The 11,987-nt window shown below is 45.8% G+C and overlaps 2 protein-coding genes across 3 annotated transcripts; both read left to right on the forward strand.

Moving 5' to 3' along the window:
- Positions 1–123: 123 nt before the first annotated feature.
- Positions 124–2,648, forward strand: LOC135136802 (phenoloxidase 1). The gene is made up of 4 exons (XM_064066219.1): positions 124–222; positions 412–1,405; positions 1,453–2,074; positions 2,125–2,648. Exons 2-4 carry the CDS (start codon positions 422–424, stop codon positions 2,574–2,576), a joined length of 2,058 nt encoding a protein of 685 aa, XP_063922289.1. The 5' UTR covers positions 124–222; positions 412–421; the 3' UTR covers positions 2,577–2,648.
- Positions 2,649–9,114: 6,466 nt separating this feature from the next.
- On the forward strand, positions 9,115–11,973 carry LOC135136803 (phenoloxidase 1-like). 2 transcript variants are annotated; one of them, XM_064066220.1, is made up of 4 exons: positions 9,115–9,191; positions 9,779–10,757; positions 10,805–11,426; positions 11,477–11,973. In XM_064066220.1, coding segments are annotated over exons 1-4 (2,055 nt in total). In that variant the 5' UTR covers positions 9,115–9,189; the 3' UTR covers positions 11,929–11,973. The 2 variants fall into 2 exon arrangements, with proteins under 2 accessions (XP_063922290.1, XP_063922291.1); XM_064066221.1 differs by having other exon boundaries at positions 9,140–9,216.
- Positions 11,974–11,987: the final 14 nt, after the last annotated feature.

Genomic DNA, 11,987 nt, shown 5'->3' on the forward strand with positions numbered 1-11,987 from the left:
TTATTATTATTGTTGATAGGTGTTGTTTTTAACACTCAGTGTGATTGATAAAAGAGAGGTTTTTTATCAGGACCGCATCCGTTTTTTAGTTGAAATTCGTCGAAAACATGGAAATGGAGGATCGAAGCCACTTCCTGAAGGTACAATATAAAAAAGATTTTTTTTCGGAGAGTATCAGTTCCTTGTGGACACCAGAAGCTGCCTGTTTTTATAAAAAAAAATGTAAGTTTTGTTTTATTTATTATTTCTATAAAATTTAAATTGAAATTTATTGTTGAATTAATAATTCTTACCCAATTTGTTTTTCAATAACTAAAAACTAAAAAAAAAAGGTTAATTCTAAGAAAATAATGTAACATTGGTTGCCTAACCTAATCTGTGTTCATATTTTTAATATTGTATATTCTTTAGCTCCACCACGATGTCCGGTACTAAGAAGAACCTTGCTCTCCTTTTCGAGCGTCCCCGTGAGCCCGTCTTCATCGCCAAAGGCGACAAGAAAACCGTCTTCGACGTGCCCAACGAGTACCTCAACGATCGCTACAAGCCCCTCGGCGTGAGCCTCAGCAACCGCTTCGCCGAAGACGCCGAGGAGCGCGTCCAAGTCAAGAAGATCTCCATCCCCCCGTTCGGCGAAATCCTCGAGCTCGAGCGCGATGAGAACTTCTCGCTCTTCATCCCCAAGCACCGCCGCGTCGCCGGTAAGCTCATCGACATCTTCTTGGGTATGCGCAACGTGGACGACCTCCTCTCCGTCGCCACGTACGCCCGCGACCGCGTGAACCCCTACCTGTTCAACTACGCTTTGTCGGTGGCCATTTTGCACCGGCCGGACACCCAGGACATCGACCTGCCGACGTTCATCGAGTCCTTCCCTGACAAGTACGTGGACGCTAAGGTGTTCGCCAAGGCTAGGGAGGAGGCGACGGTGGTGCCCGAAGGGTCGCGAACCCCTATCGAGATCCCGAAGGACTACACGGCGTCGGACTTGGAGGTGGAGCACCGACTGGCGTACTTCCGGGAGGACTTGGGGATTAATCTGCATCATTGGCATTGGCACTTGGTGTACCCGTTCGAAGCGGCGAGGGAAGTCGTGGCGAAGAATCGTAGAGGGGAGTTGTTCTATTATATGCACCAGCAGATCATCGCGAGGTACAACTACGAGAGGTTGTGCAACAAGCTGAAGAGGGCGACGAGGTTCAATGACTGGACGAAGGGGATCGAGGAAGCGTATTTCCCGAAGCTGGATAGTTTGGTGGCTAGTAGGTCGTGGCCGGCGAGGGTTGCCAACCAAAGAATCCGGGACTTGAACAGAGAGGTGGACCAGATTAAGCAAGACGTGGACGATTTGAAGAGGTGGAGCGACCGGATTTACGCCGCCATTCACCAAGGGAGCGTCACCGACGTAAGTAAAACCCTAAAGTCGTCACAGATTGACAACAAGAGTTGTAGGAACGTGGGCGTACCATCAGTCTGACCGAAAACGAAGGTATCGACATCCTGGGTAACATGATCGAGTCCAGCATCCTGTCGCCTAACCGTACCTTCTATGGGGATCTCCACAACATGGGTCACGTCTTCGTCTCGTATATCCACGACCCGGATCATCGTCACCTTGAGTCTTTCGGGGTCATGGGTGATTCGGCGACGGCCATGCGGGACCCAATTTTCTACAGATGGCACTCTTACATTGACGACATATTCCAAGAATATAAAGCCACTTTGCCGCGTTACAGCGAAAACCAACTCAACTACCCTGGTATCACCGTAAGCAACATCGAAATCCAGTCGCAGGGAAGCCCCAAGAACACTTTCAACACGTTCTGGCAACAATCAGACGTGGACTTGTCCAGAGGAATGGACTTCCAGCCTAGAGGCTCCGTCTTCGTGAGGTTTACCCACCTGCAGCACCAACCCTTCACTTACAAGATCACCGTCAACAACCAAGCCAACGGTAACAGACGCGGCACCTGCAGAATCTTCATGGCGCCAAAGAACGACGAAAGAGGCAACCCGTGGTTGTTCAGAGACCAGAAGATCATGTTCATCGAGTTGGATAAATTCACGGTCAATTGTAAGTCCCCAGGTCAAGTCAAACACTTTTATATAGTTCTCGGTTTGTAGTGAAGCAAGGCCAGAATACCATCACCCGGGCTTCCACCCAGTCTTCAGTGACCATTCCTTTCGAACGCACGTTCCGTAATTTGGACTTGAATCGTCCCCAAGGAGGAGAAGCCTTAGCCCAATTCAACTTCTGCGGTTGTGGATGGCCTGCACACATGCTGATCCCGAAGGGGACTCCGGAAGGTCTCGCCTCCCAGCTCTTTGTGATGATCTCCAACTATGAAGACGACAAGGTCGACCAAAAGATCGACGGAGTGTGCAACGATGCTGGAAGCTATTGCGGTATCAAGGACAAGTTGTACCCGGATCGCCGCTCCATGGGTTACCCGTTCGACAGGATGCCCAGAACCGGGGTCGACACTCTCCAGCAGTTCTTGACTCCCAACATGAGGGTCCAAGATGTTACCGTTAAGTTTAGCAATAGAACCGTTAGACCTAAGCAACGTAGTTAGAAACAATGATGATTTTTTGGTTTTTGTGAATTTTTGGAAAAGGCTTAGTAGCAATAAAATTTAGAAGCATAATTTGTGTTTTATTGACTCAAAAGGGGTTTAAACAGAGACATTACGTACAAATATTAAAATAAAGGTGTCACACTTGTCAGATACACAAGAATCAATGCGTAACGTTTGTCGGTCAGATCTGTACCCGGAGGTAGCAAATTTCGCACCACTTTAACAATTAACTCTGTTAAATTTCTGAATCGCATGATCATGGCACTTCCACGTTGTGTCCTATCACCACAAATATCCCTACTGTAGGGGTCAAACAAATAGTAGTACCTGTCGGATGCCAAGTAAATTGAAACAAGGTAATCCTCGAAGCTCACAATACAGAAATCTGTTTCTTTAAAGCGTTTAGTCAAGTCAATGTCAAGATTCTCTATCGTGAACCAGCTTCCAGGGAAAGATTCCTCAATCTTGATCTCCATCTCAAAATCTCTGAACACGATGCGCCTCAGCACATCTTGAATTCCCAGTTTGCTTGTCTTAGGGTTGTTCTTTTTATAAGAATCCACGTACAGTTGATACTCTACGTCCAGAACAAGATCGATTTGCTTGAACGTTTAGGTTTGGGTTTCTTCGTCTTTGTCAAGTTTTTGCGCCGACCCCACCACAATCTCGACATCTTCTTCGACCAGCAAATCGAACTTACCATTCTATCCCTTGCATTCTCCGATTGATAAATTTGCAGCGAAAACCGGTTTCTAAACTAGCAAAACCGACTAAAAAAACACCCGGAAGGAACCGTATCGACGAAAATACTACCCCCAAGAGGCCACACCGGCTTGCCGACGGACTGGAAGGAAATCGAGAAAAACGTTTTTCTTTGCTCGGGTTCCTACAGCCAAGCACACAAAAGATTCAAGGGGCATAACCAACAAAGTACGACCTAGCTTGCAAAGTACCAACGCGCTAACCCTCCCTTGTAGGTGCCGCCACGTGCATAGTCGCCTGCTCGTTCGCAGATCTGCGAAAAATGAACACCTGGACCAGAGCCGTCCTCGACCAGATCCTCCAAACCGGCAACTACTTGCACATAAAGAGCAAAAACATGTCCAGCAACCGGTGCCTCGAGCACATGAAGCCCACCCAAATTTACAACTACTTCTTCTTGGAAAACTTGATCATCTCCATGCGGATCGGGGTCGACGCCACCGTCGCTAGAATCTCCAGAGACTCGACCATCCTCCAGAAAATCGAAGACATTTTGGTGGAGTTCTTCACCGAGCACTCCTCCGGGATTGTAGCTTGTGTGCACTCGCATTTCGCCATCTGGAAGGTCGAAGGACGCTTCTTCATTTTCGACCCGACCGAACACAACCTGGAAGGCGGAAAGTAGATGGGACTGCCCGGGATGGGGTACTGCTACGCCCTCAGAAGCAATCAAGCCAAGAGTATTGCGGACGTGGTCTCGAAGAACTGCCCCCTTAAGCAGATTAATCGCCTCACGGTGTACCCTTGCGGCTTGGACAAGTACGTCGAGGTCAATACCACGCCGCCGTAACCCTCGCAGAAGTCCAAGCGGTACCTCTGGAAGCAGGTAAAGCGGTGAGGTGAAGCGTGCTAAGTCCGAAGAAGCACGTGAAGACAAGATCTGCCCCGAAATCAGCGGAGACTGAGAAACCACCAGAAACTGAAGCAACAGCGAAAGGTGAAGCTCCAGCGGAAGGACAAGAAGCCAAAACCGAGCCCGTTGAACCCAAAAAGTCGGTATCTAAGTCGATGATTCCTCCCGAACGACCCAGACTACATAGTGTTACCAACTTCGTGGAGCTTCTACCGGAGAGAATGGGGATTTTGAGGGCCACTACGCACCAGAGGGACCCGAAGTTTACGAGGTACCTTGGGAAGCAGAGTGTGGGAAACGCTATAGCAGCCCACACTATGTTGCGTCATTACCGGGCTAAGCTAAGGTTAGGAATATCTTAGACGATGTTCTTCCACTAGGGGAGCACATCCACCACGACATGAAGAAACTCACACCTGGATACATCCCCGAGAACGTCACTCTCTACGAAACAGATTATAGCCCGAAGGTGGAAAAATACGGAGCTGTGGGTTTGATTGAATCTGAAGACGATAAAATTTTGAACTTGAGTCAGGCTTTGAACAACGCTCTGATTGATATAGATTGTTGTATCTTGAATGGTCCGAACATTGTAGCTGTGTGGAAGCAAGAAAACAAATTCTACATGTTTAACCCTGAGGAGCGCAACCCTGTAGGTAAATTGGTCGAGGTAGGTGAAGCGGGAGTTGCTTGTCTCACTTGGTACACCAGACTGGCGGATTTGATAGCCGTCTACGTCGGAAATCTTCCAAAAGAGAGAAGAACCTCGAGGTTCATGCTTTGTAAAGTGGCCATCAAGGATTACGTACCACGGACCGAAGACTGGTTCAGCTACAAAGCTCTCAAAATAGACAAGTGGATACTTCGAGCGACTTTCAACTAGAACGACAAAAAATTTCTTCCGGAAAGTCGGAATAGTCAATGTACCGCGAATGCCACGATGGCGTTAACTTACAAGGAGCTTAAAGAGGAGAAGGATTGAGATCCGCAAACTATGGATGAGATTTTGGTGAACGGCGACGAGTTGTACCGCAGCTGCGTGGAGTACCTCAACGAAATCGGGAAGTTTAAACACCCTAACTTAATGATCGACGAAATAAAGACGTCTTTTAACGTAGCAAACAAAACGGTAAAACTGGAAGTGAACGACTGTCTGGTGAACGGAGTGGTCAATGCTAAGAACGATTCTTGGGTACCGAATTTGCAGAAAGGGTTCACCGAATTCTTCGGGGAGAACGACGCCGGGGTTATTACCGCGAACGACTTGTCGATGGCGGTCTGGAAAAGAGACGACGTCTACTACTACTTCGATTCGCATAGTCGCGACTCAAGAGGCATAGTTACAAGCTATGGTACTTCTTGCATTCTCCGGTTGATGAACCTCGAGGACCTAGCGAACGCAATGAAGGTCAATCTAGGTACCAACAAAGAAAACTTGTACAATATAAGTCGCGTCGTGGTTAAAGTCTTCGACATAACCGAAGAGGGAGTCACGATGCAACCGCTCAACTTCTACGAAACCTTGAGTCAACTGGTGGCAATTTTGCGCTCGAATACGAGTCAAAAAGACAAGAAGTACGACATTAGTGCCGGTAAACAGCAAGTACCGATGTGTTTGGCTGCTCTGGCTTTCAACAGCGTCAGTCCGTCGTTGGAATGGAGCAAGGAAGATTTAGACCAAGTTCTCAATCTCGGGGACAAACTTTACACCGAGACCATGGCGGCGAATTACGCTGAAGGCGTCCCTCAAGATCTCAACGTAGACGACGTGACCACCGCGAACGTGCCCAAGAAACTAAGCATCGGCCCTAACTCCATTGAGATAGAAATAGAAGAGAACGCTTTCGGTAACTTGGAAAAAAACTTGAAGACGGCGGTGGAAAGTTTACACGAAAGAGTCAACGAACAAGGTAATTTTGCCTTCCAGTCGATTATAGAGTCTCAGTATATGACAGCGTCGATGTGGCGCGACGACAACTTGTTGTACTTGTTTGACCCGTACCCGCGCGACGAGAGAGGGCAAGTTTACGGCAAGGACGACTGGAGTGCTAAAGTGGAAATAGTCGAGAAGGGAGAAGGCGAATATGAAGGTGAAGCCCCCCCCCGACGATGAAAACGAAGAACAAATGCAACTGGCTGAGGGGCAAGGTAAAGATGATGATCAGTGGGCGGCAGATCAGAATAGAGATGAAGGAGCAGGCGGTGATAACATGGGGGAGCCTGAACCTGAACCGGAACTCGTGGTTCCTCCACCTTCAGAAGCCGATGACCTTCCACCAGAGGATGAACAGAAAGGCGAGGAAGCGGAAGGTGAAGAGGATGAGGAACCATTTGTGGAAAAGAAAGGGTCAGAGTTCTGGCGCCAACAAGAACTACTCGGCAAATCTTGCGTGTTGCGGTTTAGTCGCTTGGAGGACCTCATCCAGCACATTCTAGAGAACGCTTCTCCGAACAAACTTCAGGAAATCGAGTTCACGTTGAAGACGGTGAAGCTTTCGAATACACCGGTGCTCCACGAGGTGTTCGACCCGGAGGAAGACGAGAAAAAGGACGAACTAGTCAGGGACTGGAATCAGTTTAAGGAGTTCGACTATGGGAGGTGGATTTTGAAGGCGAAGAAGAACTTGAGAGACGAGCTTTTTCCGGTGGGGAACAGAGGCAAGCAGGCGCTCCCGATATGCCTGGTGGCTTTAGCCTTCGCCAGTTCGTACGCCTTAAGCAAATTCAACGAAGAAGTGGTGGACAATATTCTTGCCTACGGTGACCGACTGTACACATGCCTGTGGAAACTGAGAGGTAAACAACTCAAAGACAACAAAGAGCTTGCGTTAACGGAAAAAGAGATTGAGCAAATTCTCAACAGCACCAAGTTTGAGCTTGAGAACTAACCGAGGAACATCTGCATGAGGGACATGCGCACCTAGTGGGAACCCCAATTTGAAATTATTAAGGGCGACATTACGTCCCAAATACCCGAAGAGGTACCCAACTTGACTCCCGGTCTCACCACCTTCTTCGAAATTTACACGTTTGGAATTTTGAACTGCCGAGATTACCCGGTTGGGATCTTCAAGAATGAAAACATGTACCTCATGTTTGATCCGCACGCCACTGGACCCTCTGGCGCTAAATCTCCAGTGGGTCTGTTGCATAACCCGATTTAATGAAATCGATCTTCTGGCTCAAACCTACCTAGGTAACTTACCCAGAATCGGAGACAACTTCTTCGTAATACACGCCTTCACCTTCAGTAGAGACCAATGCATCAGACTGCGTGCTCCCGAAGAGAAAGAAGAAAAAGCGCCCAAGATAGGTGGTTTCAGGGATGTTACTGCAGGCAAGGGTATCCTCAAAGGTGACGTCAAGCTCGACTGCACCAAATTTGACTGCGGTGTGCACATCCACACCTTCGTCGCCCTCGCTTTATCCCTAAACAAAGACCCAGACACCTGGACTAGACTCATAGTCAACGAAATCTTAACAATCGGCGAAGAACTATACAACGAAACCCTCGAGAAACTGGGAGAGAAGTTCCACTCTTGGAGCAAACAGCTCGACATCTGCAAAGTCAACACCGACTTCATGATCGGGCGCTTGAAAATCAACGTCGCATACTTGAGGTAAGAAATACCAACCGTTGTAATTATGCCTCTAGAGTTGCGACAATGCGAATCAAAGTAGTAGTAAACGTCGTCTCTTTTCTACAACCAGTTCTTCTTCACAAGTTTGGAAAAAAAAATTTACAAACGCCAGTTCGAACAATTTCCTAGATATAACACAATCACAAAATGCAGAAATCACATTTTAAAAATTTCATTTTTATTGACTTTACTAATTCCTGTTTTTGCAGTTTGTTTTGTTCAGCAATTCGTTCATCTTCGTATTTACCTATTTTCTCTTCGACGATTTTGACTATTTTCTTATATGCCATACTCTAACTTCGAAAAGTTAAATGTTATGTAAGTCTTCATTGCTCATTACAAATTCAAAATTATAACATATTTTGGAGGAAGAAGTGCCTATTTTATAATTTTTAATTTAAATAAATGAATACCTGTCTAATGTTCCGGAAAACATTTTAGTACTTCTGTAATTTATGCTATTTTTTTCGATTTCCTGCGTGTATGGAAAAAGGCGGATTAACTCTTCAGTTTTTAATTTTTTGTAAAAGTTAGTTATCAGGACTTGCTAAGATAAAACTGATTTCGGCAAATGACATAGCTTCCAAGAAACAACAGGGTGGGTGGGCGGGGCTAGTACTTGCTAAGATAAAACTGATTTTAACAAATGACGTATCCTCTAAGAAATCTAATTACATTTTTATAAGAAAAGACAGCAGATGCGCAAAGCAATTTCAAATTATTTTCAAACAAGAATAGAAATTCTTGTTTGATTGTTTTAGATTTTTCAGAAAAAAGAACGGGTTCCCAAAATTAACTCAAAAAGAAGTCAGGTCAGAATTTTCCAAAAATAGAGTGCCCCAAAATTGTTTAAAATAATAAAAAAAATGTATGGGCTTCCAAAATAGTACGCCATGGGTACCTAAGAGTCACCCGATTAAAAAAAAAACACTGCGGCACTGAAGACTTTCAAATTCGTAAAAAATAAAACACTAATAAAAGGTAAACAGATTTGTTCAAGTTCATCATAAAACACCAGGGGACCTAAATTAACTGCGAACTTTTTGAACGTAGGGTTTAAACCAATTTTAAAATCATTATAATTTGACCAAAATGTGAGAAGGAATTTTTTTGCTATTTTTAGTGTTAACCCGCCATTTTCCAGACACCGGGTATCATAGGTGTTGTTAACATTCAGTGCGATTGATAGGAACGAGGTTTTTTATCAGGACCGCATCCGCGTTTTATGTGCAATTCATAGAAAAGATACTGCTGGAAGATAGGCACTTCCGCAAGGTATAATATAAGAAAAATTTTATTTTTTAAGTGTATTTGTTGGTTCTGTTCAACCCGAACTTACGTGTTTTCATCAATAATGTAAGTCTTTATGTTTATTATTTATGTAAGTATTTATTTACTTATATTATTATTAATTCACATTTAGTTCTTATATACAAATTATATGCCCCAGGTCTATCATTTTTGAGCCGTACGGTATATTTACCAAACGTTGCTTCGGCATTTTCTTAAGAACGGTTCGTGGATTATTTGTGATTTTTTTTTTTTTGGTTAGTCACAAATAATTTAAATAATAACTTCCTTAACTCAATTAATAAAGTGATTTAAAAAATAGGTGTTAGTTATTATTCCTAATTATTATTATTTAATATATGGTTGTAATATTGGTTGCATAATCTAGGTTCTGCAATAAACATAAACATTGCACATTCTGCAAATGTGGGTTAAAATCATGATTAAAAGCATACTTATTTTTCTTTAATGTTGGATATTGGTATGCGCATCAAGACAATAAAGTGTAATTTTAATCGTATTAACTCAAATTAGGTACATAAAAATTGAAAATACGAGACAGCTATAAATACGCAAAATTCTTTTGTGTATATGGTTGGTAGACATGTCTGTAAACATTATAATGGCTCTCATTGCTTCGAATAATCTTCCAGGACCACGATGTCCACCACTAAGAAAGGTCTCTCTCTCCTCTTCGACCGACCCCGCGAGCCCATCTACAAATCCAGAGCCAACAAGACTGTCTTCTCGATTCCCCCTGAGTACATCGTCAACCACTTCCAACCCCTCCTCCCCCACTTCGGCGACGATTACAACGAAGAGTTCATTCCCATCAGGAGGATCACCATTCCCCCTTTGGGCGAAATCCTCGAACTCCAGCGCGACGAGAACTTCTCGCTCTTCATCCCCAAGCACCGCCGCATCGCCGGAAAGTTCATCGACATCTTCCTCGCTATGGCCAACCTGGACGAGCTCCTAGCGGTCGCGGTGTACGCCTGGGACCGCGTGAACCCCTATTTGTTCAACTACGCGTTGTCGGTGGCCATTTTGCACCGGCCGGACACCCAAGATTTCGACCTACCGCCGTTCATCGAGACATTCCCTGACAAGTACTTAGACGCTAAAGTGTTCGCCAAGGTTAGGGAGGAGATGACGGTGGTGCCCGACGGGTCGCGGATCCCCATCAAGATGCCGAAGGACTACACGGCTTCGGACCTGGAGGTGGAGCACCGACTGGCGTACTTCCGGGAGGACTTGGGGATTAATCTGCACCACTGGCATTGGCACTTGGTGTACCCGATCGAAGCGGCGAGGGAAGTCGTGGCGAAGAATCGTAGAGGGGAGCTGTTCTACTATATGCATCAGCAGATCATCGCGAGGTACAACTACGAGAGGTTGTGCAACAAGCTGGAGAGGGTGACGAGGTTGAACGACTGGACGAAGGAGATCGAGGAAGGTTATTTCCCGAAGCTGGATAGTTTGGTGGCTGGTAGATCGTGGCCGGGGAGGTTTGCCAACCAAAAAATCCGGGACTTGAACAGAGAGGTGGACCAAATTAAGCAAGACGTTGAAGATTTGAAGAGGTGGAGCGACCGGATTTACGCCGCCATTCACCAAGGGAGTGTCACCGACGTAAGTAAAATCCTAAAGTTGTCACAGATTGTTAATAAGAGTTGTAGGCAAGCGGAGGTACCATCAGTCTGACCGAAAACGAAGGCATCGACATCCTGGGTAATATGGTGGAGTCCAGTATCCTGTCGCCCAATCGTACCTTCTATGGAGATCTCCACAACATGGGACACGTCTTCATCTCGTATATCCACGACCCGGATCATCGTCACCTTGAGTCTTTCGGGGTTATGGGTGATTTGGCGACGGCCATGCGGGACCCAGTTTTCTACAGATGGCACTCTTACATCGACGACATATTCCAAGAATATAAAGCCACTCTGCCACGTTATAGCGAAAACCAACTCAACTATTCTGGTATCACTGTAAGCAACATCGAAGTCCAGTCGGAGGGAAGCCCCAATAACACTTTTAACACGTTCTGGCAACAATCAGACGTGGACTTGTCCAGAGGAATGGACTTCCAGCCTAGAGGTTCCGTCTTCGTGAGGTTCACCCACCTGCAGCACCAACCCTTCACTTACAAGATCACCGTTAACAACCAGGCCAACGGTAGTAGACAAGGCACCTGCAGAATCTTCCTGGCGCCGAAAAACGACGAAAAGGGCAACCCGTGGTTGTTTAGAGACCAGAAGACCATGTTCATCGAGTTGGATAAATTCACGGTCAATTGTAAGTCCTCAGGTCAAATCAAACACTTTAATATAGTTCCCGGTTTGTAGTGAAGCAAGGCCAGAACACCATCAACCGGGCTTCCAACCAGTCTTCAGTGACCATTCCTTTCGAACGCACGTTCCGTAATTTGGACTTGAATCGTCCCCAAGGAGGAGAAGCCTTAGCCCAATTCAACTTCTGCGGTTGTGGATGGCCTGCACACATGCTGATCCCGAAGGGGACTCCGGAAGGTTTCGCCTCCCAGCTCTTCGTGATGATCTCCAACTATGAAGACGACAAGATCGATCAAAAGACCGACGGAGTATGCAACGATGCTGGAAGTTATTGCGGCATCAAGGACAAGTTGTATCCGGATCGCCGCTCCATGGGTTACCCGTTCGACAGGATGCCCAGAACTGGAGTCGACACTCTCCAGCAGTTCTTGACTCCCAATATGAGGGTCCAAGATGTTACCATTAAGTTTAGCGATAGGACCGTTAGACCTAAGCAACGTAATTAGAAAGAATGTTTACAAACTTAAGAGGAAATAAAGTTTACAATACCACTTGTGTTTTTTTT

This window comes from Zophobas morio, unplaced genomic scaffold (assembly GCF_036711695.1).
Source record: "Zophobas morio isolate AGI-343-1 ecotype UQ-CSIRO unplaced genomic scaffold, CSIRO_AGI_Zmor_V1 ptg000027l, whole genome shotgun sequence".
Lineage (NCBI taxonomy): Eukaryota > Metazoa > Arthropoda > Insecta > Coleoptera > Tenebrionidae > Zophobas > Zophobas morio.

What these genes read in the sequence shown, in the direction of transcription:
- LOC135136802 (XM_064066219.1), top strand. Translation starts at nt 422, where the DNA reads ATGTCCGGTACTAAGAAGAACCTTGCTCTCCTTTTCGAGCGTCCCCGT. An exon ending in ACCAAGGGAGCGTCACCGAC is followed by an intron (nt 1,406 to 1,452) that starts GTAAGTAAAACC and finishes CAAGAGTTGTAG; the next exon opens with GAACGTGGGCGTACCATCAG. An exon ending in GGATAAATTCACGGTCAATT is followed by an intron (nt 2,075 to 2,124) that starts GTAAGTCCCCAG and finishes CTCGGTTTGTAG; the next exon opens with TGAAGCAAGGCCAGAATACC.
- LOC135136803 (XM_064066220.1), top strand. An exon ending in ACCAAGGGAGTGTCACCGAC is followed by an intron (nt 10,758 to 10,804) that starts GTAAGTAAAATC and finishes TAAGAGTTGTAG; the next exon opens with GCAAGCGGAGGTACCATCAG. An exon ending in GGATAAATTCACGGTCAATT is followed by an intron (nt 11,427 to 11,476) that starts GTAAGTCCTCAG and finishes CCCGGTTTGTAG; the next exon opens with TGAAGCAAGGCCAGAACACC.